General features: G+C 47.9%; 1 protein-coding gene and 1 non-coding gene across 13 annotated transcripts; both read right to left on the reverse strand.

Moving 5' to 3' along the window:
* Positions 1 to 3,481: 3,481 nt before the first annotated feature.
* PABPC4 (poly(A) binding protein cytoplasmic 4) lies at positions 3,482 to 17,616 on the reverse strand. 12 transcript variants are annotated; one of them, XM_060399560.1, is made up of 16 exons: positions 16,540 to 17,616; positions 13,697 to 13,890; positions 12,859 to 12,974; positions 11,488 to 11,627; positions 11,052 to 11,146; positions 10,260 to 10,397; positions 9,636 to 9,731; positions 7,629 to 7,901; positions 7,193 to 7,280; positions 6,975 to 7,046; positions 6,338 to 6,424; positions 6,116 to 6,243; positions 4,915 to 5,008; positions 4,659 to 4,789; positions 4,336 to 4,395; positions 3,482 to 3,788 (listed from the first exon to the last, which is right to left on the reverse strand). In XM_060399560.1, exons 1-16 carry the CDS (start codon positions 16,730 to 16,732, stop codon positions 3,771 to 3,773), a joined length of 1,923 nt encoding a protein of 640 aa, XP_060255543.1. In that variant the 5' UTR covers positions 16,733 to 17,616; the 3' UTR covers positions 3,482 to 3,770. The 12 variants fall into 12 exon arrangements, 10 of the variants coding, with proteins under 10 accessions (XP_060255543.1, XP_011957491.1, XP_042101964.1 ...); XM_012102101.4 differs by having other exon boundaries at positions 6,927 to 7,046; XM_004001827.5 differs by having other exon boundaries at positions 3,611 to 3,788; positions 4,293 to 4,395.
* Positions 9,232 to 9,366, reverse strand: LOC114111320 (small nucleolar RNA SNORA55). The gene has a single exon (XR_003587401.1). It is a non-coding gene; the product is annotated as a small nucleolar RNA SNORA55 (small nucleolar RNA).
* Positions 17,617 to 24,960: the final 7,344 nt, after the last annotated feature.

The following is a 24,960-nucleotide window of genomic DNA, read 5'->3' on the forward strand; positions in this document are numbered from 1 at the left end:
TTGGAACCAAATAGTCTGTTGTTCCATGACCAGTTCTAACTGTTGCTTCCTGAACGGCATACAGATTTCTCAAGAGGTGGGTCAGGTATTCCCATCTCTTTCAGAATTTTCCAGTTTGTGGTGATCCACACAGTCAAAGGCTTTGGCATAGTCAATAAAGCAGAAATAGATGTTTTTCTGGAACTCTCTTGCTTTTTCCATGATCCAGCAGATGTTGGCAATTTGATCTCTGGTTCCTCTGCCTTTTCTAAAACCAGCTTGAACATCTGGAAGTTCACAGTTCACATACTGTTGAAGCCTGGCGTGGAGAATTTTGAGCATTACTTTACTACCATGTGAGAAGAGTGCAATTGTGTGGTAGGTTGAGCATTCTTTGGTATTGCCTCTCTTTGGGAGTGGCCATGAGGAGATACCCCACATCCAAGGTCAGGAGCTGCACTGGAGCAGTCATGAGATACCTCACATCCAAGGGCAAAGGAGAAACCCCAGCAAGATGGTAGGAGGGGTGAATTTGTGTTTAGAACCTTTTAAACCCCATTCCTGCTAGTGATGCTCAGAGGGATCAAACCTTGTGCACACCAGGACCCAGGGACCCCCCAGACAGAACTGTGTTTGGGCGACTCCTGTGGAGGTACAGGTCAGCAGTGGACTGCCACAGGGACAGAGGCTCTGGGTGCAGCAGACCTGGGTATGGCATAAGCCCTCTTGGAGGAGGTCGCCATTAACTGCACCATAGAGCTGCCAGAACTTATACAGGACTAGGAAATAGACTCTTGGAGGGCACAAACAGAACCTTGTGTGCACCAGGAACCAGGAGAGAGGAGCAGTGACCCCAGAAGAGACTGACCCAGACTTGCCCCGGAGTGTCCAGGAGTCTCCAGCAGAGGTGTGGGTTGCTGGTGGCCTGCTGCAGGGTTGGGGGCAGTTGAGTGCAGCAGTGCATCATGGGACCTTTTGAAGGAGGTCGCCATTATCTTCATTACCTCCACCATAGTTTGGCCCCAGGTAAGTAACAGGGAGGGAACACAGCTCCACCCATCAACAGAAAATTGGCTTAAAGATTTACTGAGCATGGCCCCACCCATCAGAACAAGACCATTTTCCCCAAGTCAGTCTCTCCCATCAGGAAGCTTCCATAAGCTTCTTATCCTTCTCCATTAGAGGGCAGACAGACTGAAAACCACAATCACAGAAAACTAACCAATCTGATCACAAGAACCACAGCTTTGTCTAACTCAATGAAACTATGAGCCATGCCATGTAGGGCCACCCAAGACAGACGGGTCATGGTGGAGAGTTCTGACAAAATGTGGTCCACTGGAGAAGGGAATGGCAAACCATTTCAGTATTCTTGCCTTGAGAACCCCATGAACAGTATGAAAAGGCAAAAGATAGGATACTGAAAGATGAACTCGCCATGTCGGTAGGTGGCCAATATGCTACTGGAGACCAAGTCAAAGCAAAAATACCCAGTTGTGGATGTAACTGGTGATAGAAACAAGGTCCGATGCTGTAAAGAGCAATATTGCATCAGTTCAGTTCAGTCACAGTCGTGTCCGACTCTGCGACCCCATGAATTGCAGCATGCCAGGCCTCTCTGTCCAAGACCAACTCCTGGAGTTCACTCAAACTCACGTCCATCGAGTCAGGGATGCCATCCAGCCATCTCATCCTCTGTCGTCCCCTTCTCCTCCTGCCCCCAATCCCTCCCAGCATCAGTCTTTTCCAATGAGTCAACTCTTCATGAGGTGGCCAAAGTACGGGAGTTTCAGCTTTAGCATCATTCCACCCAGGACTGATCTCCTTCAGAATGGACTGGTTGGATCTCCTTACAGTCCAACAGACTCTCAAGAGTCTTCTCCAACACCACAGTTCAAAAGCATCAATTCTTCAGCACTCAGCTTTCTCTCACATCCATATGTAACTACTGGAAAAACCATAGCCTTGACTAGATGGACCTTTGTTGGCCAAGTAATGCCTCTGGAATCTGGAAAGTCAGGTCCATAAATCAAGGCAAATTGGAAGTGGTCAAACAGGAGATGGCAAGTGAACTTCGACATTTTAGGAATCAGTGAACTAAAATGCACTGGAATGGGTGAATTTAACTCTACTACTGTGGGCAAGAATCACTTAGAAGAAAAGGAGCAGCCATCATAGTCAACAAGTCCAAAATGCAGTACTTGGATGCAATCTCAAAAAAGACAGGATGATCTGTTTGTTTCGAAGGGAAACCATTCAGTACCACAGTAATCCAAGTCTATGCCCCAAGCAGCAATGATGAAGAAGCTTAAGTTGAACCTATGAAGACCTACAAGAGCTTCTAGAACTAACACCCAAAAAAGAAGTCCTTTTCATTATAGGGGACTAGAATGCAAGAGCAGAAGTCAAGAAATACCTGGAGTAACAGGCAAATTTGGCCTTGGAGAACAGAATGAAGCAGGGCAAGGGCTAAGAGAGATTTGCCAAGAGAACACATTGGTTATAGCAAATACCCTCTTCCAACAACACAAGAGAAGACTATACACATGGGTATCATCAGCTGGTCAACACCAAAATCAGATTATATTCTTTGCAGCCAAAGATGGAGAAGCTCTAAACAGTCAGCAAAAACAAGATGAGGAGTTGACTGCGGCTCAGATCATGAATTCCTTATTGCCAAATTCAGACTTAAACAAAGTAGGGAAAAACCACTAGACCACTCAGGTATGACCTAAATCAAGTCCCTTATGATTATACAGTGGAAGTGAGAAATAGATTCAAGGGATTAGATCTGATAGAGTGCCTGATGAACTAGGGACAAACGTTCGTGACATTGTACAGGAGACAGGGATCAAGCCCATCCCCAAGAAAAAGAAATGCAAAAAAGCAAAATGGCTGTCTGAGGAGGCCTTACAAGTAGCTGTCAAAAGAGAAGCAAAAAGCAAAGGAGGAAAGGTAAGATATACCCATTTGAATGCAGAGTTCCAAAGACTAGCAAGGAGAGGGAAGAAAGCCTTCCTCAGTGATCAGTGTAAAGAAATGGAGAAAAACAATAGAATGGGAAAGACTAGAGATCTCTTCAAGAAAATTAGAGATACCAAGGGAACATTTCATGCAAAGATGGGCTCAATAAAGGATAGAAATGGTATGGACCTAACAGAAGCAGAAGCTATTAAGAGGGGGCAAGAATACACAAACAAAGCTAGTGGAGATGATGGAATTCCAGTTGAGCTATTTCAAATCCTAAAAGATGATGCTGTCAAAGTGCTGCACTCAATATGCCAGCACATTTGGAAAACTCAGCAGTGGCCACAGGACTGGAAAAGGTCAGTTTTCATTCCAATCCCAAAGACTTCTGTTTACATCCTCCCAGCTCTACATACCTTGTTAACCCAAAACAATCTGCTCACACAACTTCACTTGACCTTATTTACATCCAAAAGTTATTTTCAGCGAACACTGCAATTTACAGAGAACTGTGGTCAGAGAAAAACAGAGTCAGTTTTATGGAGATTTTTTTCTTTATTGAGAAACTTAAGACTTGGGTACATCAAATAAAACCAATTTCTGGGGGAAAAAAATCAAAACCCACAATAGAAAAAAAAGTTAACACTGTCTGGGCCACATCAGAACCCAGAGAATATATTCTTTAAATTGAAAAATTCTAGGTGCTTCATAATTGACCTTTTGATACAAAATGACCTATTAAATTTGCAATTGTGGTTCTTGGTGTTGAGGTCCATAGGACAAGCTAGGAAGTCTTCAAACCTTGAGCTGAATTCCATGAGGGTTTATTTGGCTTTTGAATCCTGAAAAGAAAAGCACCAACACAATAAATACATAATCAAAAAAACCTCAGAGACTCACAGAAACCTCTTCTAGAAATACTGCAGAGTAGGGTTTCTCAGCCTTGGTGCCCAATGACATTCTGGCCCAGGTAATTCTGTTGGGGATATTCCCGTGTATTTTAGGCTATTTAGCTGCATCCCTGCCCTCAACTAGATACCGGTAACACATTCCCACATTCCCAGTTGTGACACATGTCACATGTCCTCTTAGGAGGCACCCCTAGTTAAGAACCAGTGACTCTGCGGCTACTGCATGGAGAGCCCCACCCTTGACCTTTCCTGGGCATCCCTCCTCCAACTGCAAACGACAGGGCTCAGGCCATGAACAAGTAGGACAAGACCTACCAACATTCCAGCCCTGGCCCTCACCGTGGGCTCTTTCCCCCTGCCTCTGCCCATGTTTATCTCTCAGGGGGATATTCAGGAGTTAAAATCATTGCAGAAAAGTAAAATAGCCAAACATACGGTTCGTCCTTGTCTAAGAGGTAGCAGCAGCAACAGCGCCCACCTTCTGAGCAGCTTCTTTCTTGGCATGATGAGCCTGAAGGACCGCCACAGCCTCATCCACCTGTAAGAAATGTCCAGGTGGTCAGTGGCATCTAAGGAGAGCTCCCCTGCCCCTCCCTGGAGCCAGGCCCCGTGGGGCGTCTCCTGGTGGTAACTACTTTCCCAGATCCCCACAACCCAGCAGTCCTTAGGTCTCAGGTGAGGCACAACAAAGTGGTCATGGGGGTAGCAGAATCTTCTCTCTGCCACTCCTGGGTGTTCACAGCCACCCCGGTCCTCCTGAACCCAGTGAGCAGAGGCCAGAGGATCTGAGAACCTGCTCACCTTGGAGCGGAGAGACTCGGGGGACTCCAGCATGTGCAGCAGCTCCGAGTTGTCGATCTCCAGCAGCATCCCAGTTATCTTCCCAGCCAGGTTCGAGTGCATCGTCTGGATAAGTGGGAACAGACGTTCACCTGCGGGAAGGTATTCCGTGAAAAACCCAGTGGAATCCCAGTAGAGGATGGACGCTGGCATCTAGGTCAGTAGTTCAGCGTCACCCCCCCGGCCCCCCACTTCTGCAAGCACATGGATCCCTTACCCAGCATCTGCTTCTGTTCCTGGGGGGGTGCTGCAGCCAGCATGGAGGCAGTCAGCGGCTCCTGCCCCTGCACGTGGACCGCAGGCTGGGGTGCCTGGGAACCAGGAGAGGCGGCAGGTTAACACATGGCAAGGACAGTGACAGTGGTTATGAGCCCAACCACTCAAGTCTACTGAGTGAAAGAGGAGATGGAAGCAGTTGTCCTTGCTCTCGGGGAACTGACTTCAGTCTTGGCGGACGGAGAGGGAGGAAGAGAGTGGTGTGAGGAAAAAACCAACAACCAATTAAAATGGCATGCTACTCGAAGCGAAGGGAAATGATTAAGAAAAACCTACAGTGCTAGGCAGTCATCCACCAAATAATTTTAATTGACTCAAGGCCAGTGATCATAATTTACCAAATGCATCGAAGCCTTGATAATAAACAAGGTCCTGTGAACACTGCTATGTGCAGTTGTCTGCTAAAAGTTTTCCTTTAGGGGTGAGTTCCCAGTAGAAACTGGGTCAAAGGGCAGAAATAGCAAAATGCTTATGACTGCATCCTGCATCTCCTTCACTGCACCACCTGTTTATTGTATCAAATGCTTGAGGAATGTCAACACGCAATGTCAATACCAGTCACAGTCGTTTAAAAGAAGGGCCTTGTAGACAAAAAATATTTCACATAGGGCCTCCTGGGAAATTTCCAACCTAGAGCATGGAGCCGGAGGAAACAAGGCCCAGCAACACTCCCCCGAGCAAACTGCAGAGTTCTATCACAAGCTCCCTGTCTGACCTGCCTGAGGGGCCCAGCTCTAGACAGCAGTTCCAGCTCAGTAAACCTGGGATCCGGGTCCAATTCCTCCAACCCAACCTAATACCTCTGAAGCCAAGCCTTTCATCTGTAAGATGCTCACCTTGCAGAGCAACTAAGGATTAACTCAGCCACTGGATGTGAAAGTGAAATGGAAGCTCAGAGCCCCTGCACATGGTGAGGAAGAGAGCAGGAAGCAGGCTTCTCCTCCGGGGCACTGCTGAGTTAACAACTCTCATCAGGAAGAACACCTGCAAGCCCCTTCTCTCCCACTAGAGTTCCCCACAGGACACAGCCCCCTGATAGAGAGCAGGCATTTAATGCCTAGTAAAGGAATCCAAGCAAGGCAGCTTTGAAATCAAGGGGAGACAGGGGAAACCCTGCTAGGGTTCTGTTTGGTGGGCCTCACCTGCAGGGGCTGGATGGCAGGGTGAGGACTGCGGACGCTGGAGGCGTATTTGTAAGGTGCAACAGCCCGAGGAGCAGCGGCAGCAACGGCAGCACGAGGCGCTAAATTCTGCACAGCTGTGGGAACACCTTAGGAGAAGGACAAGTGAAATTAAAGCCCAATGGTCTGGGCAAAGACCCGTCAAATCCCATCTTTCCCCATTCTCTGTGCATCCAATACCACCTCCAGACTGGCAGCTGTCAGTCAGCCCTTGCTGGGCGGCACCAGCCCCACCAAAGTCCATAGCCAAGCGGTCCGGGCACTCAGACCCTACAACAGACCAGCAAATGCACATCAGTGTTGGCGGCAGACGTCCAACTGGCCACGTCCCACGGAAGGAGCGATTCCAAAGCATGTTCACACAGCACACATGGGGCCACTAGCGCTACTTTCGAGGAAAAGCCAACAGATAACATACAACTCTTGCCACCTCTTGGTTGGAATACAGGACATAAATCTGCAAAGAAGTGCCTTGAATCTCCCAACCCCACCCAAAGAACAGGCTGCCTCTGCAGTCATTCAGCTAACACATTTCTACACTTAAAACTTTTTCACACAGAGTCACCGATGAGGCAAAGAATCTTAAAAGGAACCAACACTCAGAACACAGGTTGTTTTCCTGCTGCTCAAGTACCTACCTAAGCACACAGCTAAGATTACAGAACCAGGACCGGACAACACGGTGAGCCCAACGAACGGACCAACCCTGGGCAGAGCCTAGTCGTCCTGACTCCCTCCTCCCCGGGCCACACTTCAAGGCCAGTTTGCTCACCGACTCTCTGAGCGGTAGTAGGGAGGCCGCGAGAGGCCGGAGCATTACCAGTTGGAGCCAGATGGCGAAGAGCTGGACGAGGCCCAGACTGGCGTATAGCACTTGGCATTCCTTGGAAGCCTGGTGAAGAGACAAAAATCGCACATCACTGGTGAATGACATGGACCTGAACCTAGGCTGTACCCCAGAGCAGGCAGGGAGGGGAGGTGGGGGAGCCCAGGACAAGTACATCCTGGGGGATCAAATCACTGTTCCCCACCACCTACCTTGAGGTCTCCCACCTTGCTGCCAGCGTGGATTAGGCCTTATCTGTGCTAACTGGTTAGGTGTGTAATATGGAGGTCTTCCCTGAGCCTGGAAGAAAGAGCAACCAAGCCCTTTTACTTAAGTACCTGAAGCCACACTAGAGTAGTATCTCATCTCATCTCCGTATCAGGCTCTAGGCTGATTATTTGGGACAGAGGCACTCTCTACTCAAGGGCGTGGGTGAGGGGCAGTCAGTCAACAGGGCCTCTTCGACTCTACCCCGCCACTGTGTGTGCACGACCACAAGTCAGTCCTCCCTTGTTTTATTTGAAGGATCTTTCCTCTGACATTCTAAAGCTCCAATATCCAGAAGTCCATCTCCCCCACCACTGTGGACTACAGGAGCAGCTGTCAGCAGGCAGGTTCCAAAGAGGCATGAACAGACAGCACACCTACCTGTGGAACTGCTGGCACAAAGTAGCCCCCAGCTGCCGGCTGGAACTGATTTAAGATGGCGTTGGCGGGCAGTGCCCTCATCCCGGCCACCCGCTGCATATATTGGTTGGTCAGGTGAGCCTTTCTCTCCTCCTTTCTCTGGGCCAGAGCGACATACAGTGGCTTGGAGCCCACGATGCGTCCATTCATCTCCGTGACTGCTTTGGTTGCCTCCTCAGGGGATGAGAAGCAGACAAAGCCAAATCCTTTGCTTCTCCCATCCTCCAACATCACCTACAAAAACAACACCAGCCACTTAGGACAAAGGTGTCCATGTGTTAAAACCTGAGCTCCCCACTGTGAGAGTTGCCAGGTCGAGTCAGGGCATCTCAGCCCTGTCCCATGATCAACCCCAGACCAACTGAGTCACCACCTCAAAGGGAGAACCCTAAGCATTTTGCCTTTTTAGATCCCCAAGTGACTGAAGTTCCCAAATACCATGAGATGCCTAATGGCTGAAGCAGGAACCCAAAGATGTTTTCTGAAACCCAGAGGCATAACTATCTCTGGGAACTCGGAGATCTGGACAGCAGCATCAAGCAATTTATCTGTAGAACTCATCTGCCCAAGACCTTGGTGAACTGAACTTCAGGAGTTGTAAAATCTATGTATGCCACCCTCAATTCAATGGGAATAAACACAGCAGAAAGACAACCAGCCAGGAGACAGAGCTGGATTCAAGCCCTGCTCTGTAATCGCTATGCTATAGTGCTTAAAGGAAAAAAAAAAAAAAAAAAAAAAAGGCCTTTTCCTCGCCCGAGCAGCTCATTTCTTGCTTTTCCCAGCCTCTCTCCTCAGAAGCACTGGGAGCAGTGTGACCATGTGGGTTGGATCATTAGCTCACAGCCTGGATAATCTCCTAAAGAGGAGGCCTGGGGAGTAAAGACATGTAACCACCCAACAACTGTCTACCAACAAGGTGGACCAATAATGCACATGAAAGTACGATGACATCTTCATCTTGGAAATGGCACCCAGGAAACTTAACACATGGTGCTTCTGCTCGCTTCTTGCAAATACCATCACGACTCCTGTGCTGGTCAGCTAGAAGAGGCTATCTATCATTCGTTACACTGCTGGAGGCCCATCAAGAGGGTGATAAGAGGGAGGGGGCAAGGAACTGAGGCAATTCCTGAAGGTGGCCTCTGGCCAACACCCTGCTACCACTGATAATGCTCCTGGGCTGTGAGTGACAAGCTAAGGGCCAAGGCAGGGTTGCCAAATCTTAACTGGCCCACTGGCCTCCCTTCCTGAAGGACTGTGATGTGGGCTACACCTCTGTGAAGTGGGAACAGAGTCTGTATGAGGCTCTGCCCCAGACTTTCAGGCGCCACCAGTTCCCACCACAAACCCAGAGCACTTAGGACATGCGGTGTGACATCTTCACCTAACCAGTATTCTCTTGCTCCTTATTTTTACAAGGGGGTTTGCACTTACTCCCCCTGGCTAAATCAGTTGATATAATTAACAAGGAAAATCAAGCAGATGCAAAACACAGAACAAACTTTCCACTCTCCTTCTTACGAGACCCAATTCCAAAATCCTCAAAACACCTCCGTTTGAGAAGTGTGGCAGAGTTGTAGAGACAGGCCCCAAGACAAATGGAAAACAGCCTGTCTGGATTTCCTCTGCTCATACTGTAGCACCATCTGTCCCCACACCAGCACGAAGCAGCAGAGAATGGGAAAGATTCAGGTGCTCTTGGGGGCTGGAAGAGAGGGTCTGAGTCAGGTTCACCTCCACACGCCGGTGCCTGGGAGACAGTGCAACGTTAACCCAATGAACTGTCCTTCTCCAGAGCATATACTCAGATGGCAAGTGAAGACAGGAGAAATTCCTAGGCCAATGTGGTAGCTACTCTCAGAAATGAACAAAATTTAGATCCTATCCCTTCAATGAAATGAATGCAATAAACTTCTACAGGATTATAAATTTTGTTTTCAATCCCCAAACCTCAGTATCAAATACCTTAGCACTGGTGATTGATCCAAAAGGAGAAAACTCTTTCCTTAACTTCTCATCATCGATGGTGTCATCCAAGTTCTTAATGTAGAGATTCACCCCCTGAAGCAGAAAGATCTGTTACACACGCCCTGAAACTCTGGTTCTCAAAATTTGATCCCCAAACTCGTTAGAAATGTGGATTCTCAGGCAAGCACCTGCCACTAATGAGGCAGAAGCTGTGCGCCCAGCTCTGTGTCTTCCCAAGCTCTGCTGGGGATTCTGATGCAGGATCAAAGCTGAGGAAGGACCACCGGAAGACTCGACGGGACCATCGATGCAGTCCCAGCCTTCCTCACAGCTGCGCAGGCTCACCAATGACCCCAGCAGGGCTCGCCTTACCACCATTCCAGACAAATGGCTATCATTTAAGTAAACAGAACAGAGTCCCTAAACAATTTAAATCTTTGTCCCTGTCCTAGAATTGCTGCTGTATCTGCTAGGTATATCCTTTTAAACCTGATGATCTTGAGAGAAATCAGAAGAGCAAACTCATGGTTCCCAAAGAGAAAGCCTACCAATCAAAGGATGCTTTTGCCAATACCTTGAGGTACATCCCTGCTGGTAGGCTGGGCTGAGACCACCTCTCACCTGATAGCGACTAATCCTTTCCTGCTTCAGCTGTTCAAATTTTCGCTTTAACTCGGCCTGCCGCTCCACTTTCTTTTGTGCACGGCCAACGAAAATGACCTTCCCAGTGATTTCTTTTCCATTCATCTCTTCCACAGCCTGAAGAGGAAATACATGACTTTAAACCAAGATGCAGAGGCAGGGGCCTTGCTCTGTAGGTATGTTAACTCCCACCAAATATTCTGAGAAAGAAATAATCCCTATAGGGCTAAAAACTAATTTCCCTCTGAAGTCAGCTAAGCCAAACCAAACCTTCTCATCAGTGAAATAGGGTTAATATTTAAATGGGTCATTGGTCGAGATAATACAGTGAAAAAAATCGTACAGCTGTATAAATACAAGCAGAGCAGACATGAGCCTAGGCTGATAATTTGGCTGCCACTACATTTCTCAGGTTCTTTCGAGGATACTGAGTGATACTGAGTGCTGAAGGCCAAGCACAATGCTTTCCCCAGAAGTGGCTATTGCTCCCAAGTTGGCAACTCTGGGCTCTTGGTTCCCTCACCTACAAGTGGGAACAAACCCCTGCCTTATACTTTCAACCTATAGGCCTGAAGAGCTGAGGTGACAGGCACATGCCAAATGCTTTGAAGTTACGTGAAATGCCTCGGGAAGGTGACTCCAGAGCCCAGATACTGCACATAACTACTAGATTCTCAGGGAATGACAGCTCCACCCTATGTGGTGGTTAAGACCCTGCCCACACGCTGGGGCCACTCCCTACAAATTTCCCAGCCCTCATATTACTCTCACCTTATTGGCATCCTCGTGTTTTTCGTAACTCACAAAGCCAAAGCCTTTGGATTTCCCACTGGGATCTCTCATCACCTTGACACTTAGGGTCTTACCTATTGCCAAAGGACAGAACTATTAGTAACAGCATCTCTACCACAGCTCAAAGAAGAGGCTTCTTTGGGAGCTCACTCGATGCTCCTGCTGAGGCCAGACGGACTCAAGAGGCACCATGCCTGGCCTTCTAATTCTGACCAAGCTGCAGAGATGGTCTTGGGAATGGGACAAAGTAGGATAAAGCCAAGAGCTGAGGCCTGGGCTCTATTCCTATTTACCCGGTAGCCTTTGTCATATAAGGCATTTTACCTCTGGGTCTAGATGCCCTCATCTCTTAAATAAGTAAAAAGATGAATTCCAGGTCTGGTGGGACACAGGGGGGCAAGGGACCCTGACTTACCAAACTGGCTAAATAGCTCTTTCAGATTCTCATCATCAACCTCTTCCCCGAAGTTTTTGATGTAAACATTGGTGAATTCCTTGGCTTTGGCTCCAAGTTCAGCTTCCCGCTCTTTTCGAGACTTGAATCTGCCCACAAACCTTGAAAAGAAACCAAGAAAAGTACTGATCACTCAGAGGAACAAAACATGATTTCCAGGGGCCCAACGGAATGCAGATTAAAGGCTGACAGGAGAGGTTAAAACACGAGTCCCCCTCCAACCACCAAGAGAGCAAGCTCAGAGATGCCCCAACTCCCCAGCAGAAAGAGAAAGAGGCGGGACTATCCTTCGAGGATCAGCCCCAGGGCTCCTGGCTCAGGCCAGGGCCCCTCCTACCACATCACATTGCCTTCGTGAAGAAACCTGATGACCATGTTTTTAAAACGTTCATTTCTGTACATCTATGTAAATGCATAGAAAAGGTCTGGAAGGATACAAACCAAACTGTTAACAGTGGTTAATCCTAGGAGTGAGATTGTTGGAGTGAACCAAGAGGCAGCCTTTGTTTTTTATTATATTCATTTCGGTGCTGTTTACAGTTAACTGGAAAAGGTACCCTTACATTAAAAATCTTTTAGATTTCTTTCTAGTGATACCTTTAGGAAGACTTGACCACTGGGGCAACCCATTCCCTGGTCTATTCAATAACACAATGGCCAGAAAAGACTTTTGCTTGTCATAACTAAGATTTACTGTATGGTCCCTTCTCTCTCTGCGTGACTTAACTAAGATGACCATCTCTCCACTCTAAAGTAACCACACCAAAGCAACATGGTCTATTATGAGCAGTCTTCTGCACTGGGATGAGAATTTTCGCTGTTAAAATACTACTGTGGAGCCAGCCTAGTATTTTGAAGGCCACTGATTCATAAGTTAGCCAAGTGGAGGGGACAATTTGGCATCAACTCCTAGCGAGTGACCCCACAGATAGACCTGAGTCATGGAAGGTCAAAGTCACATGGCTAGTATACAGCTTCTGGTCAGTCCCAGGCCCTCTCCACTCTGCCGCTGGCCAAGACCCCTGCTCAGAGTGGGCTCAAGAGCTGCTTTCCAGCCAGCCCCCGTTGCCAATGCTCACAAAACCCACAGACGGATGCTTCTAAGGGAGAGGCGGCAGGCAGGCCATGGCTTGGGCTGGAAGCCCGCCTTGGCGAGTCAAAAGGGCTGCCACGGCTCAGGCAGGGAGACTCACCAGCCCTGGAGTGGAGAGGTAGGAGCAGGCCACACTTGGGCCGAGAGAACCAGTAGCCGCCTTGTGTGTGCCAGTTAATACCGAGGTGGGGCCACGGCTGGCTCATGCGATGGCTGTTGCTCCGGACTGGGACACTCACACTTTGCGGTCATTGAGGAGCATGCCGTTCATCTTCTCGATGGCCTTGTCGGCAGCCTCCTGGGTCTCGAAGTGGACAAAGGCATAACCCTTAGAGCCGTTCTCATCACACACCACCTGTCAAAGATAAGGCGAGCCACTTCAGCACCACTGCCCAGCTCCAAGGACTCTAGAGCCATGTGGGCTCCTGAGTCTGAGCGGCCTCTAGCCCATCCATGGTCAAAAGGAAGGAGATTACAGCAGGTACCTAGGGATGTTCCACTTACAAATGGTAGCCACCATTAGGCTGCACTCTATTCCAAAAGTTTTATTTCATTAAAAAAATATTTTGAGATCTGGGTACAAAACCACAAGGTTACAGAAAGACAAACCATATTCCAAGCCCACAACAGAATTTCACTCTAGTGTGGAGTCAGCTATGCAAACCACCACCACGCAAGTTGCACAAAATGCCCCCACAGAAACAGGTGCACGGAGAAGGAAGAGGGTGAATTCATGCTTCTAAAATGACTAAATACAGCTTCCTGGAGACCAGGCATTGCTCGGGTACTTGCCACCCTCCCCACCCAAGAGAACCTTTTGATGCCTTCCAAAGTTAGGAAACAGGAAGGATATTTCAGGCAGAGGGAAGAATAAACAAAGACAAGAAAGCACTTGCTGGTTTATGCTGGGCTGTGGCACTGAGATTATCTACAGGGAACTTTTAGACTTCTGAGCCATTTCCAGCATTTTGAAAATTATCATACCCAGCCTCCCAACTCCAAGGCAATTCCCCACTTAATATTTGTTTTTATGATTCAGTTAATTATTCTGCTGGAAATCATTTAATCAGTGTTTACCTTGCAGGACAGAATGTTCCCAAAAGCAGAAAAAGTATCATAAAGTGCCTTGTTATCTATAGATTTGTCCAGGTTCTTGATGAAGACGTTTCCCACACCAGATTTTCTCAGAGACGGATCCCTCTGAGACCACATGATCCGGATCGGCTTTCCCTTAATTACATCAAAGTTCATGGTGTCCAAGGCCCGCTCAGCTGCAGAACAGAAACACATTCCCGTCGAGGATTCCCGTCGAGGATATAAAACGTCACCTTGCGTACTTAAATGACTGTCACCATCCCAGGAACAGATAGCTCCAGGACTTTTCAAGGTAAGCACTCTGATACAGGGAATTCTATTAAAATTAAACGACGTCCATTCCTCTAGCCTGCAACGCTACTGAGGATAGAAGTTCTAGCAAATCGTCCTCCTTCATGGCAGAAGTCTCAGTTCCTCTGGGCTAAGGCAGTTAGGCAAGATAATCTAAATGCATTTATGGCACCAGGATCAAATGATAACACCTTACATTTGATTAAGCTTTATCATCTATAGAGACTTTGCAGGCTATGCAGCCTACTACCCACAGGGAGGGAGGTGGAAGAGGTGAAATGACCCATCTTATCAAATGGACAAATTTATGATCAGGATGGCTAAACAGTATAGCTAACTACCGATTAAGAAACTAATGGCCGACTTTCTGATTATTTTTCAGTAACATATTGCATCAGCGTTATCAACTAGCTGTCACTTAGTTTACAACTCGTCTGTTGGACGAATGACTAAAAAAATCCTGTGAACGATCACTGGGGAAAACGTGCTCTCTGAATTCAGCCCAGTTTCCTGTATTTTTAATTTCTGGGAAAATTCAGACAAAAAACCTTAATTATCAAAATGATGGTCACACATGGAAATGTCCTTTGTATTATCAGAATGAGCAGGATGAAACCTCAACACCTTGCCGCCTAAGCCGCCAGAGCAGTCAGGCCCTGCACCTAATGGTTTCTAGGCTATCAAGCCTCCATCTGAGTTCCGAGGAATTCCAGGAATTTCAGATGTCCCAGTGCCCAATCAAGTTCTCAACCTGGTGCTCTGGGATCTCCCTTCACTTCTCAACCAAACCCAGGTATACAACATCTGTCAGCAGAACACTTCTCTTTACCGGCAGTAAACCGGTTCAGACCCACTTTTCCTGACTTACGCACTGACATCACCCAGAATCTCCTCCAGGAAAGGACAGGGGCAGGGGGTGTTACCCCTGCCTCAAGGCACCATCTCACTTAAAATAGGGACAAGATCCCTAAGCCTTCCCCTCCACAAGCTCATCTGTCCAGTCAGCCAGCAGAGTAGCTCCTTTTCAGTACTTCCAACCACCTTTCCCACTGTTCTCAGCTAGATTCGTTCAGTATAAGGGAAGGTGGTCAGGGAAAGGGGAGACGGCATGTCCAAGTCAGCAAATGTCCAGGACCGAAGGGCTCACTTCTGAGGACTCTGATCCACAGCCTGCGACCCCAAACTGTGTTTCATGAATTAGCAAGGAAGAAGCCCGTTTCAACACGGCTCCTGTCTATTTCCAGACAGCACTGCACAAGGCAAGTCGGCTTAGTCTGACAAATCTGGCTGCACTTATTTATAGCAGGGAGAGGTCCTGCAGAGGTATGTGTTGGCAGACACACTAACCAATGGCTTGTGCTACTATCTCTAAGTGACAGGACTTTTGTTCAGAAGAGTCAAGGAGGCTGACAAGAGCCAATGGGCCCACTACTCCCCCCTAAAAAGGCCACACTCAGCTACTTCCTTGTGCCCTGTGGCCAGAAAAAACCCAGAGCCCGCTGAGCTGACCGGAGCAGTGCCGTGTCTCTCAAGTCCACTTATCTGGTCTCAGCTGCATCCTGGGCAAGTGACATTCTGTGGGTTTCACGGACAGTGGACCAAGTGGGGGAAAAAGTAGGGACCCGAGACCCTCTGCCACAGGACAGCTCGTTCTCCCAGCAATGGTCTGTCTCTACGGCTGTCCCCTTCTGTTCTGGAGTCACGTGCAGCCCCCGATTAGGTTTCTTTGGGCCCCACTCAGGCCAGGCCTGCAGGGCACGGCACCCACAGTCCCAGCTTAGCCTCCAGCCTCTCGCAGTTCCTTTTCCTCTTCGGAGGTCCTATCTTTTTCAGATGAGATGAAGTGAAAGGGTTTTTGACAAGTGTAAAGCACTGTCCACAGGTGAGGTGATAATCCCCAACAGCCTAGTGGATTTCCAAGGGGCGCCTCCCTGACTACCTGCGCAACCTGCTCCAAAGCCCAGGGAGCTGGCCTGGCACCACACACTCTGGTTGTGCTAACACAAGTGCCGGCTCAAGCTCAACACACAGAATTGTTCCCCTGCTCCCTACCTGCCCCTGAAAGATCCATCAGCACAAAACCAAAGACTCTTTAAGCTTAGGGTCAAGTGAGGGGAGGGGACAGCAGTTTTGCCATGTAAAATTTTGGAATAAATTGTGTTTCAATCATCCTAACTTTTCCTCAAGCCTGTGAGGGGCCGGAGCCCCTGGCCACCTAAGGCTCTCTTAACAGAGCAGCCCCGCTACCCCCACACGGAATGACAGCAACTTCCTTCTGGTCCTCCTTGGGCTCCAACACCCCCTCCTCCCACCACTGATTAGCCCAAGGTCACCCAGTTAGAAAGTGGTGGAAGCAAGACTGAAACTCTGGTCATCTGATGCCAGGATCCCAGGATCTCAACCCCCGCATCCCGTCCCCTACTAAGGCTTCTGTGCGCTCTCGCATGCCTCTCCCCGGGGGTGGGGACCCACCTGGAGAAGGACCCCAGGGTCTCCTGGGAGCCCACAGGTTTGTGGCCACTGCTCGTACTCACCGTCAGCCGGTTGCTGGAAGTTGACGTAGGCATAACCCAGGGAGCGGCGGGTGATCATATCACGGCAGACCCGGATGGACAGCACAGGCCCCGCAGGACTGAACTTTTCGTACAGCATGGCCTCGGTGACGTCCGAGTGCAGGTCACCCACGTACAGGGAGGCCATGGGGTAGCTGCTGGCCGCAGCGTTCATCTCCCCAGCCCCCACCACCCCGAGCCCCGCCAGGAGGACTTCTTAAGAGGGACCGCACAGGACAAAGGGGGCTCCGCTCGGAGCCGTGGCCCACGCCGCGGCTCACAGGTGGCAGTGAAGCTCGGAGAAGCTGGCAGTCGGCTCCGAGGGCCGGAGAGGAGTTCGGGGACGGCTCGGACGAGACTGCCAAACCGCAGACAAAAGGCTCTCAAAAACAATATGGCCCTCCCTGGGAGTTTTTGATTTTTCAGCTGTCCTGGTCTGAAGCTCCCAATTTCAAAAAAAAGGAAAAAAATTAAAACGGGGACTCCCCTCCGAATGACAAAAAAATTTCCAGAGGCAACCCAGCGGTGCCCACGGCGGCCTCCGGGACGCGCGTTTCTCTATAAATATAGGCCTCGGGCTCCCGGCGGTTTAAGATTACAGCAGCCCGGGGAAGAGGGAAACCAAATATTTGTCGGTGCCGACTCGGCAAGCCCCGGGCGGCCGGAGCGCGCAGCCGCCTCCCACGCCGGGCCGGCGAAGGGCAGCGCGGACACGTGGTGTGGGGAGGCCGGCGCGCGGGGGGCGAGGGCGGCGGGCGCGGGGCTGCCACGCGGCGCAACCGGGCGGCGGCGCGTGGACGCGGGCGCGCGGGCGGCTCACCACCGGACCGACGGACGGGGACCGACAGACGCCCAGGTGCGGAGCGGCGGGCAGGCCGGAAGCGTGCGAAAGTGACTTCCCCGCGGTTTCTCCGAAGAGGATTCGTTTTTTTCTTTTTCTTTCTCTCTTTTTTTTTTTTTAATTTTAAAGCGTTTTCGGGTTTTTTTTTCTTTTATTTTTTTCTTCAGGCTACTAGGCCCGAAAGTCGTGGAGGCTGCGGCGACCCGGGGCGGAGAGAGGCGGCCGGGGGAGCCACCGCTCCATTTATACCCGCCCGCCCCGGGCGCTGCTGGTCGAAGGGCGCCTCGCGACCTGGGCGCAGTCGTGCCCGCCCACTCGGCCCTGGGGCCCGAGGCGGGGCGGCCACACGAGAGCGTCCCGGCGCGGCCGCTCGGCGCCACAGCGACCCCTGGCGCTCGGAGGACCGCTCCGCTAGGGCCTCGGCCGGACCCAAGCGCCGCTTTCCCTACGGAAGGCTGCAGTGTAAACCACCCGCTCATCTGCTACTAGAACGCAAGGATAATGTCACCCACTCGCGCGCATCATGTTTGTAATCAGTGTCTTGCCGAAGTGTAAAATAAAGATGATATAAAGTAAATTATAGTTACATAATAGGTGCTCCATGTACATGATTGGGCCCAAATAAAGAAGCTTTTAGATTACTGGGACCTTGCATCGGGAACACGACAGCTCCTCCTGCAGTAGTACCCGTGGGTGATGAAATGCTCTGGAAAGATGAACAAATTTTGGAAAAGCTTCAATAAAACAAGATACAATCATCCCTCTATTTACAAGGTTGTGGTCTTCCTGGAAATTTAGTTGATATTTAAGGACACTGAAAACTGGACATTACTAAAAGGCACACAAATGCTCTCATTGAAAACCATTGGTTTGATTAAATGAATGAATGAAGAGATAATAGTATTTGTGAAGGTGAAGTCGCTCAGTCGTGTCCGACTCTTTGCGACCCCGTGGACTGTAGCCTACAAGGCTCCTCCATCCATGGGATTCTCCAGGCAAGAATACTGGAGTGGGTTGCCATTTCCTTCTCCAGGGGATATTCCTGACCCAGGGATCGAACCCAGGTCTCCCGCATTGGAGGCAGATACTTTAACCTCTGAGCCACGAGGGAAGCGCAGCCAATAGTATTTATACATTTACTCAAAGAAATGGGCTCGCTCTATGTCAACACCAGATAAAGGTGCTAGCGGATACCATGGCGGACAAGGCAGATGAAGTCCCTCTCTCTCTTGACATTTATACTCGAGGTAGTGTATTTTTTTTGGGGGGGGGTAGTGTATTAAATCAAGAAACATTTATGGAGCACTCCATCTATAGATAGATGCCTTCCTGAGGGAAGCCTTCCTAGACCACCAAGTCGTTTAAAGTAGCTTACCAGCACCGTACATCTCAGCACACCATTCTGTCTTCTTATCTTCAAGGCTCACTATCTGAAATCATGTCATTCACATATGTGTTTGCTTGTTTGGTTTGTTTCCCACTGTAAGAATGCTTCATGAGAGCAGAAACATGGGCCAGTGCCTACATGGCACATACTAAATAATAATATCTGTTAAACAAATGAATACCATAAGTAAACCTTGCATAGTCCCTAACCTTGTGTAGCTATCTAGTGGGGAACTTACTACCTGTGTGACCTTGAGCAAGCTAGTTGACATCTCTGACTCAGATTTCCAATCTGTAAGCAAACTAATGGGCTTCCATGGTGCCTCAGACAGTAAAGAATCTGCCTGCAATGCAAGAGACCTGTGTTCAATCCCTAGGTTGGGAAGATCCCCTGGGGAAGGGAATGGCAACCCATTCCAGTATTCATGACTGGAGAATTCCATAGACAGAGGAGCCTGGTGGGCTACACTCCACAAGGTCACAGAGTCGGATATGACTGAGCAATTCAGGGTGGGAACACAGCCCCACCCATCAGCAGAAATTTGGATTAAATATTTACTGAGCATGCCTTGCCCACCAGAAGAAGACACAGTTTTCTGCACAGCCAGTCCCTCCCATCAGGAAGCTTGCACAAGCCTCTTCTCCTCATCCATCAGAGGGCAGACAGAATAAAAACCACAATCACAAAAAACTAACCAAAATGCTCATATAGATCACAGCTTTGTATAACTTAGTAAAACTATGAGCCATGCCATGCACAGCCACCCAAGATGGACCGGTCATGGTGGAAAGTTCTGACAAAACATGGTCCCCTGGAGAAGGGAATGGCAAACCATTTCGGCATTCTTGCCTTGAGAACCCCATGAACACCATGAAAAGGCAAAAAGATACAACACTGAAGGCTGAAGCCCCCATGTCAGTAGGTGTCCAAAATGCCAGCGGAGAAGAGCAGAGAAATAGCTCCAGAAGGAATGAAGAGGCTGAGCTAAAGCGGAAATGATCCCCAGTTGTGGATTTGTCTTGTGGTGAAAGTAAAGTCCGATGATACAAGAACATGGAATGAATGTTAGGTCCACGAATCAAAGTAAATTGGAAGTGGTGAAATGAGACAGCAAGAGTGAACACTGACATTTTAGGAATCAGTGAACTAAAATGGACAGATATGGGCGAATTTAATTCAGATGACCATTATATCTACTATTGTGGGAAAGAATCCCTTAGAAGAAACGGAGTAGCCCTCACAGTCAACAGAAGAATCTGAAATGTAGTACTTGGGTACAATCTCAAAAACGAAAAGGCAAACCATTCAACATCACAGCAATCCAAGGCTATGCTCCCACCACTAATGCCGAAGAAACTGAAGTTGAACAGTGCTATGAAGATCTATAAGACCTTCTAGAGCTAATACCAAAAAAAAAAAAAAAAAAGTCCTTTTCATCATAGGGTATTGGAATGCAAAAGTAGGAAGTCAAGAGATACCTGGAATAACAGGCAAGTTTGGCTTTGGAGTACAAAATGGAGCAGGGCAAAGGCTAACAGAATTTTGCCAAGAGAACGCACTGGTCATAGAAAACACCCTCTTCCAACAACACAAGAGATGACTCTACACATGGGCATCACCAAAATCAGAGTAATTATATTCTTTGCAGCTGAAGAAGGAGATATAGAGCTATACAGTCAGCAAAACAAGACTGAGAGCTGACTGTGGCTCAGATCATGAACTCCTTCTTGCAAAATTCAGTCTTAAATTGAAGAAAGTAGGGAAAACCACTATGCTATTCAAGTATGACCTAAATCAAATCTCTTATGATTATACAGTGGAAGTGACAAATAGATTCAAGGGATTAGATCTGATAGAGTGCCTGAAGAACTATGGATGAAGCTTTATAACATGGTACAGGAGGCAGTGATCAAAATCATCCCCAAGAAAAAGAAATACAAAAAGGCAAAATGGTTGTCTGAGGAGGCCTTACAAATAGCTGAGAAAAGAAAAGAAGTGAAAGGCAAAAGAGAAAAGGAAAGATATACCCATCTGAATGCAGAGTTCCAAAAAATAGCAAAGATACATAAAGCCTCCCTAAGGTCCCGTCACTTCATGGGAAATAGATGGAGAAACAGTGGAAACAGTGTCAGACTTTATTTTGGGGGGCTCCAAAATCACTGCAGATGGTGATTGCAGCCATGAAATTAAAAGACGTTTACTCCTTGGAAGGAAAGTTATGACCAACCTAGATAGCATATTGAAAATCAGAGATGTTACTTTGCCAACAAAGGTCCATCTAGTCAAGGCTATAGTTTTTCCAGTGGTCATGGATGGATGTGAGAGTTGGACTGTGAAGAAAGCTGAGCGCCGAAGAATTGATGCTTTTGAACTGTGGTGTTAGAGAACACTCTTGAGAGTCCCTTGGACTGCAAGGAGATCCAACCAGTCCATTCTAAAGGAGATCAGCCCTGGGATTTCTTTGGAATGAATGATGCTAAAGCTGAAGCTCCAGTACTTTGGCCACCTCATGAAGAGTTGACTCACTGGAAAAGACTCTAATGCTGGGAGGGATTGGGGGCAGGAGGAGAAGGGGACAACAGAGGATGAGATGGCTGGATGGCATCACCGACTCTGTGGACATAAATTTGAGTGAACTCTGGGAGTTGGTGATGGACAGGGAGGCCTGGCATGCTGCGATTCATGGGGTCGCAAAGAGTCAGACACGACTGAGCGACTGAACTGACTGAACTGAAGTGAACAATGAAGAGAAATAGAGGAAAATAACAGAATGGGAAAGACTAGAGAGCTCTTCAAGAAAATTAGAGATACCAAGGGAACATTTCATGCAAAGATGGGCTCGATAAAGGGCAGAAACAGCAAGAACCTAACAGCAGAAAAAGATATTAAGAAGAGGTGGCAAGAATACACCGAAGAACTATACAAAAAAATGTCTTAATGATAACCACGATGGTGTGATCACTCACCTATAGCCGGACATCCTGGAGTGTGAAGTCCAGTGGGCCTTAGGAACAAAGCTAGTGGAGGTGATGGAATTCCAGCTGAGCTATTTCAAATCCTAAAAGATGATGTGGTTAAAGTGCTGCACTCAATATGTCAGTAATTTTGGAAAACTCAACAGTAGCCACAGGACTAGAAAAGGTCAGTTTTCATTCCAATCCCAAAGAAGAGCAATGTCAAAAAATGTTTAAATTACCACACAATTGCACTCATTTCACATGCTAGCAAAGTAATGTTCAAAATCCTTCAAGCTATGCTTCAACAGTGTGTGAACCGAGAACTTCCAGATGTACAAGCTGGATTTAGAAAAATCAAATTTCCAAAGATCAAATTTCCAACATCCATTGGATCATAGAAAAAGCAGGGGGAAAAAAAAAAAGAAAGAAAAAGCAGGGGAATTCCAGAAAAACATCTACTCCCGCTTCGTTGACTATGAGAAAGACTTTGTGTGGATCACAACAAACTGTGGAAAATTCTTAGATCTGGGAACACCAGACCACCTCACCTGTCTCCTGAGAAACCTGTATGCAAGTCAAGAAGCAACAGTTAGAATCAGACATGGAACACTGGACTGGTTCAAAACTAGGGAAGGAATATGTCAGGGCTATATATTGTCACCCTGCTTATTACCTTACATGCAGAGTACATCATGAGAAATGCCAGGCTAGATGAAGTTCAAGCTGGAATCAAGATTTCTGGAAGAAATATCAATAACCTCAGATATGCACATGACACCACCCTGATGGCAGAAAGCGAAGAAGAACTAAAGAGCCTCTTGATGAAGGTGAAAGAGGAGACTGAAAAGGCTCAACATTCAAGAAACAAAGATCATGGCATTGGTCCCATCACTTCATGGCAAATAGATGGGGAAACAATGGAAACAGTGACAGACTTTATTTTCTCAGGCTCCAGAATCATTGCAGGTGGTGACTGCAGCCATGAAATTAAAAGACACTTGCTCCTTGAGAGAGAAGTGATGACCAACCTAGACAGCATATTAAAAAGCAGAGACATCACTTTGCCGACAAAGGTCTGTCTATGCTTTGTCTGTAGTCAAAGCTATGGTTTTTCCAGTAGTCATGCAAGGATATGAGAGTTGGACCATGAAGAAGGCTGAACACCAAAGAATTGATGCTTTTGAACTGTGGTGCTGGAGAAGACTCTTGAGAGTCCCTTGGACAGCAAGGAGATCCGACCAGTCAGTCCTAAAGGAAATCAGTTCTGAATGTTCTTTGAAAGGACTGATGCTGAAGCTAAAGCTCCAATACTTTGGCAGCCTGATATGAAAAGACCCTGATGCTGAGAAAGATTGCAGGCAGGAGGAGAAGGGGATGAGAGAGGATGAGATGGTTGGATGGCATCACTGACTCAATAGACACGAGTTTGAGCAAGCTTTGGGAGAGAGTGAAGAATAAGAAGACGTGGCGTGCTGCAGTCCATGGGGTCGCAAAGAGCTGGACACGACTTAGTGACTGAACAGCAAAGTACACTAATAAACGTGCTTACTTAGTCGGGTTTTCATGACAATACACATAAATACACATGAATCGCTTGTGTAAATGATAATTATTATTATCAAGCTACATTTGTACTGAGAAGAGAGGAGAGTTACCTAAGTGAAGACAGGAAGAGCAGCTTGTGCAAAGGCCCTGAGATAGAGTGGACTGGAGTGGAGTCTGAAGGACAGACTGGTGCTGTGAGAGGTAGACGAGACAGCCGGCTCTAGGAGATTTGAACCGTTTTGGACTTTTTCCTGAGATCAAAGGGCAGAGCTAAAGGATTTTAAGAGAGAGCTGCCTTGGTTCAAATTACATTTCTTAAAAAACCTTTTGGGAACTTCTCTGGTGGTCCCGTGGTTAAGAATCCACCTTGCAATGCAGGGAACACAAGTTGGATCCCTGATGGGGGAACTGAGATCCCACAAGCCACGGAGCAACTAAGCCCACGTGCCGCAATCAGAGTCTGTGCGCTGCTAAGGAATATCTTGCATGGTGCAATGAAGATCTCAAGTCTGCAGCTAAGACGTGATGCAGCCAAATAAATTAACTAATTAAAAAAAAAACCCTTTGGGCTACAGAATATAAAAGGATTAGAGGGTGATTGCAAGGAAGAGACTTGGGAGGTGAGGGCCACTAAAGTGGTGGCCGTGGTGATGGAGAAAGTGACTTGATTAAAAAAGAATTTAGTCTGATCTGGGACTAGTCAGATGTGATAACTGAGAGAATAAGAGTCAAAGAAAATAAAATTTTCAAAAATCTGGGAAGATGGGGGAAAAAAATTTAGATTCCCCACATGTCAACACAAGGATATCACTTAATAATAAGTCTTAGAGGGAAGCAAAGCCACCAAAGGAGACTCTTGGATTCCAGGCCTGCGAAATCCAAACAGGACTGGGTCAGGGTCTGGTAGGATGGGTAGAGGCTGCACAAATGACCAGACTGGCGATCAGGAAGGAGGCCTGAGCACAGAAGTGCAAATCTACCTTTGCTGGAACGGGAAGGGGTGCACTTTTTTTTTCACTGGGGCAGAACTTACTCTTAGCGGGTCTATACTTGAAAGATTACGTATGATGTGTCAAGAGAAAGAATGAGCCCAGGGTGGGAAGAGGAAGGGGAAAAAAAACTTCATGGTGACGACATGGCAGCAGGGAGGTCTCTGCAACTGAGGATTCTGTAGTATAGCAGAATGTCAGAGCTTTGCTTTCTGGAGTCAGTCATTTGTCATTTAATCAAGGTCCTATGGCATATCTAAGAGCCAGGCTTGCTCTGTTCCTGGTGCTGGGGACAACCTGTGAGCTAAACATTCACGGAATGTCCTGCCCATACGAAGGAGAGAGATAAAAAAGCAACCAAATATGTGTGTGTATGGAACTTACGAAATGTGCTTTGAATCTAGAAACTTTTTGAGGGTAAGAGCAGGGGAAACCCAGCCCCATCCTCCCAGCAGGAGATCATTCCACCTACAAAAGCTCCATTTCCTATAAGCAACAAAGGCTCTGCCTCTCAGGAAGGAAGACCCTTCCTCATCCACAGACAGGGTCTCTGAGATCATGGAGGTTTGGTTCAGGCAAAAGACGAACCGCACAACTTCGGACCATTGTCCCATCTGCGGGCCTCCTCCATCGTGTGATGGGCTCAGTCGGCCCTTTAAGGAAGAGGGACCCAGAATCTGCCAC

The sequence above is a fragment of the Ovis aries genome, chromosome 1, assembly GCF_016772045.2.
Source record: "Ovis aries strain OAR_USU_Benz2616 breed Rambouillet chromosome 1, ARS-UI_Ramb_v3.0, whole genome shotgun sequence".
Lineage (NCBI taxonomy): Eukaryota > Metazoa > Chordata > Mammalia > Artiodactyla > Bovidae > Ovis > Ovis aries.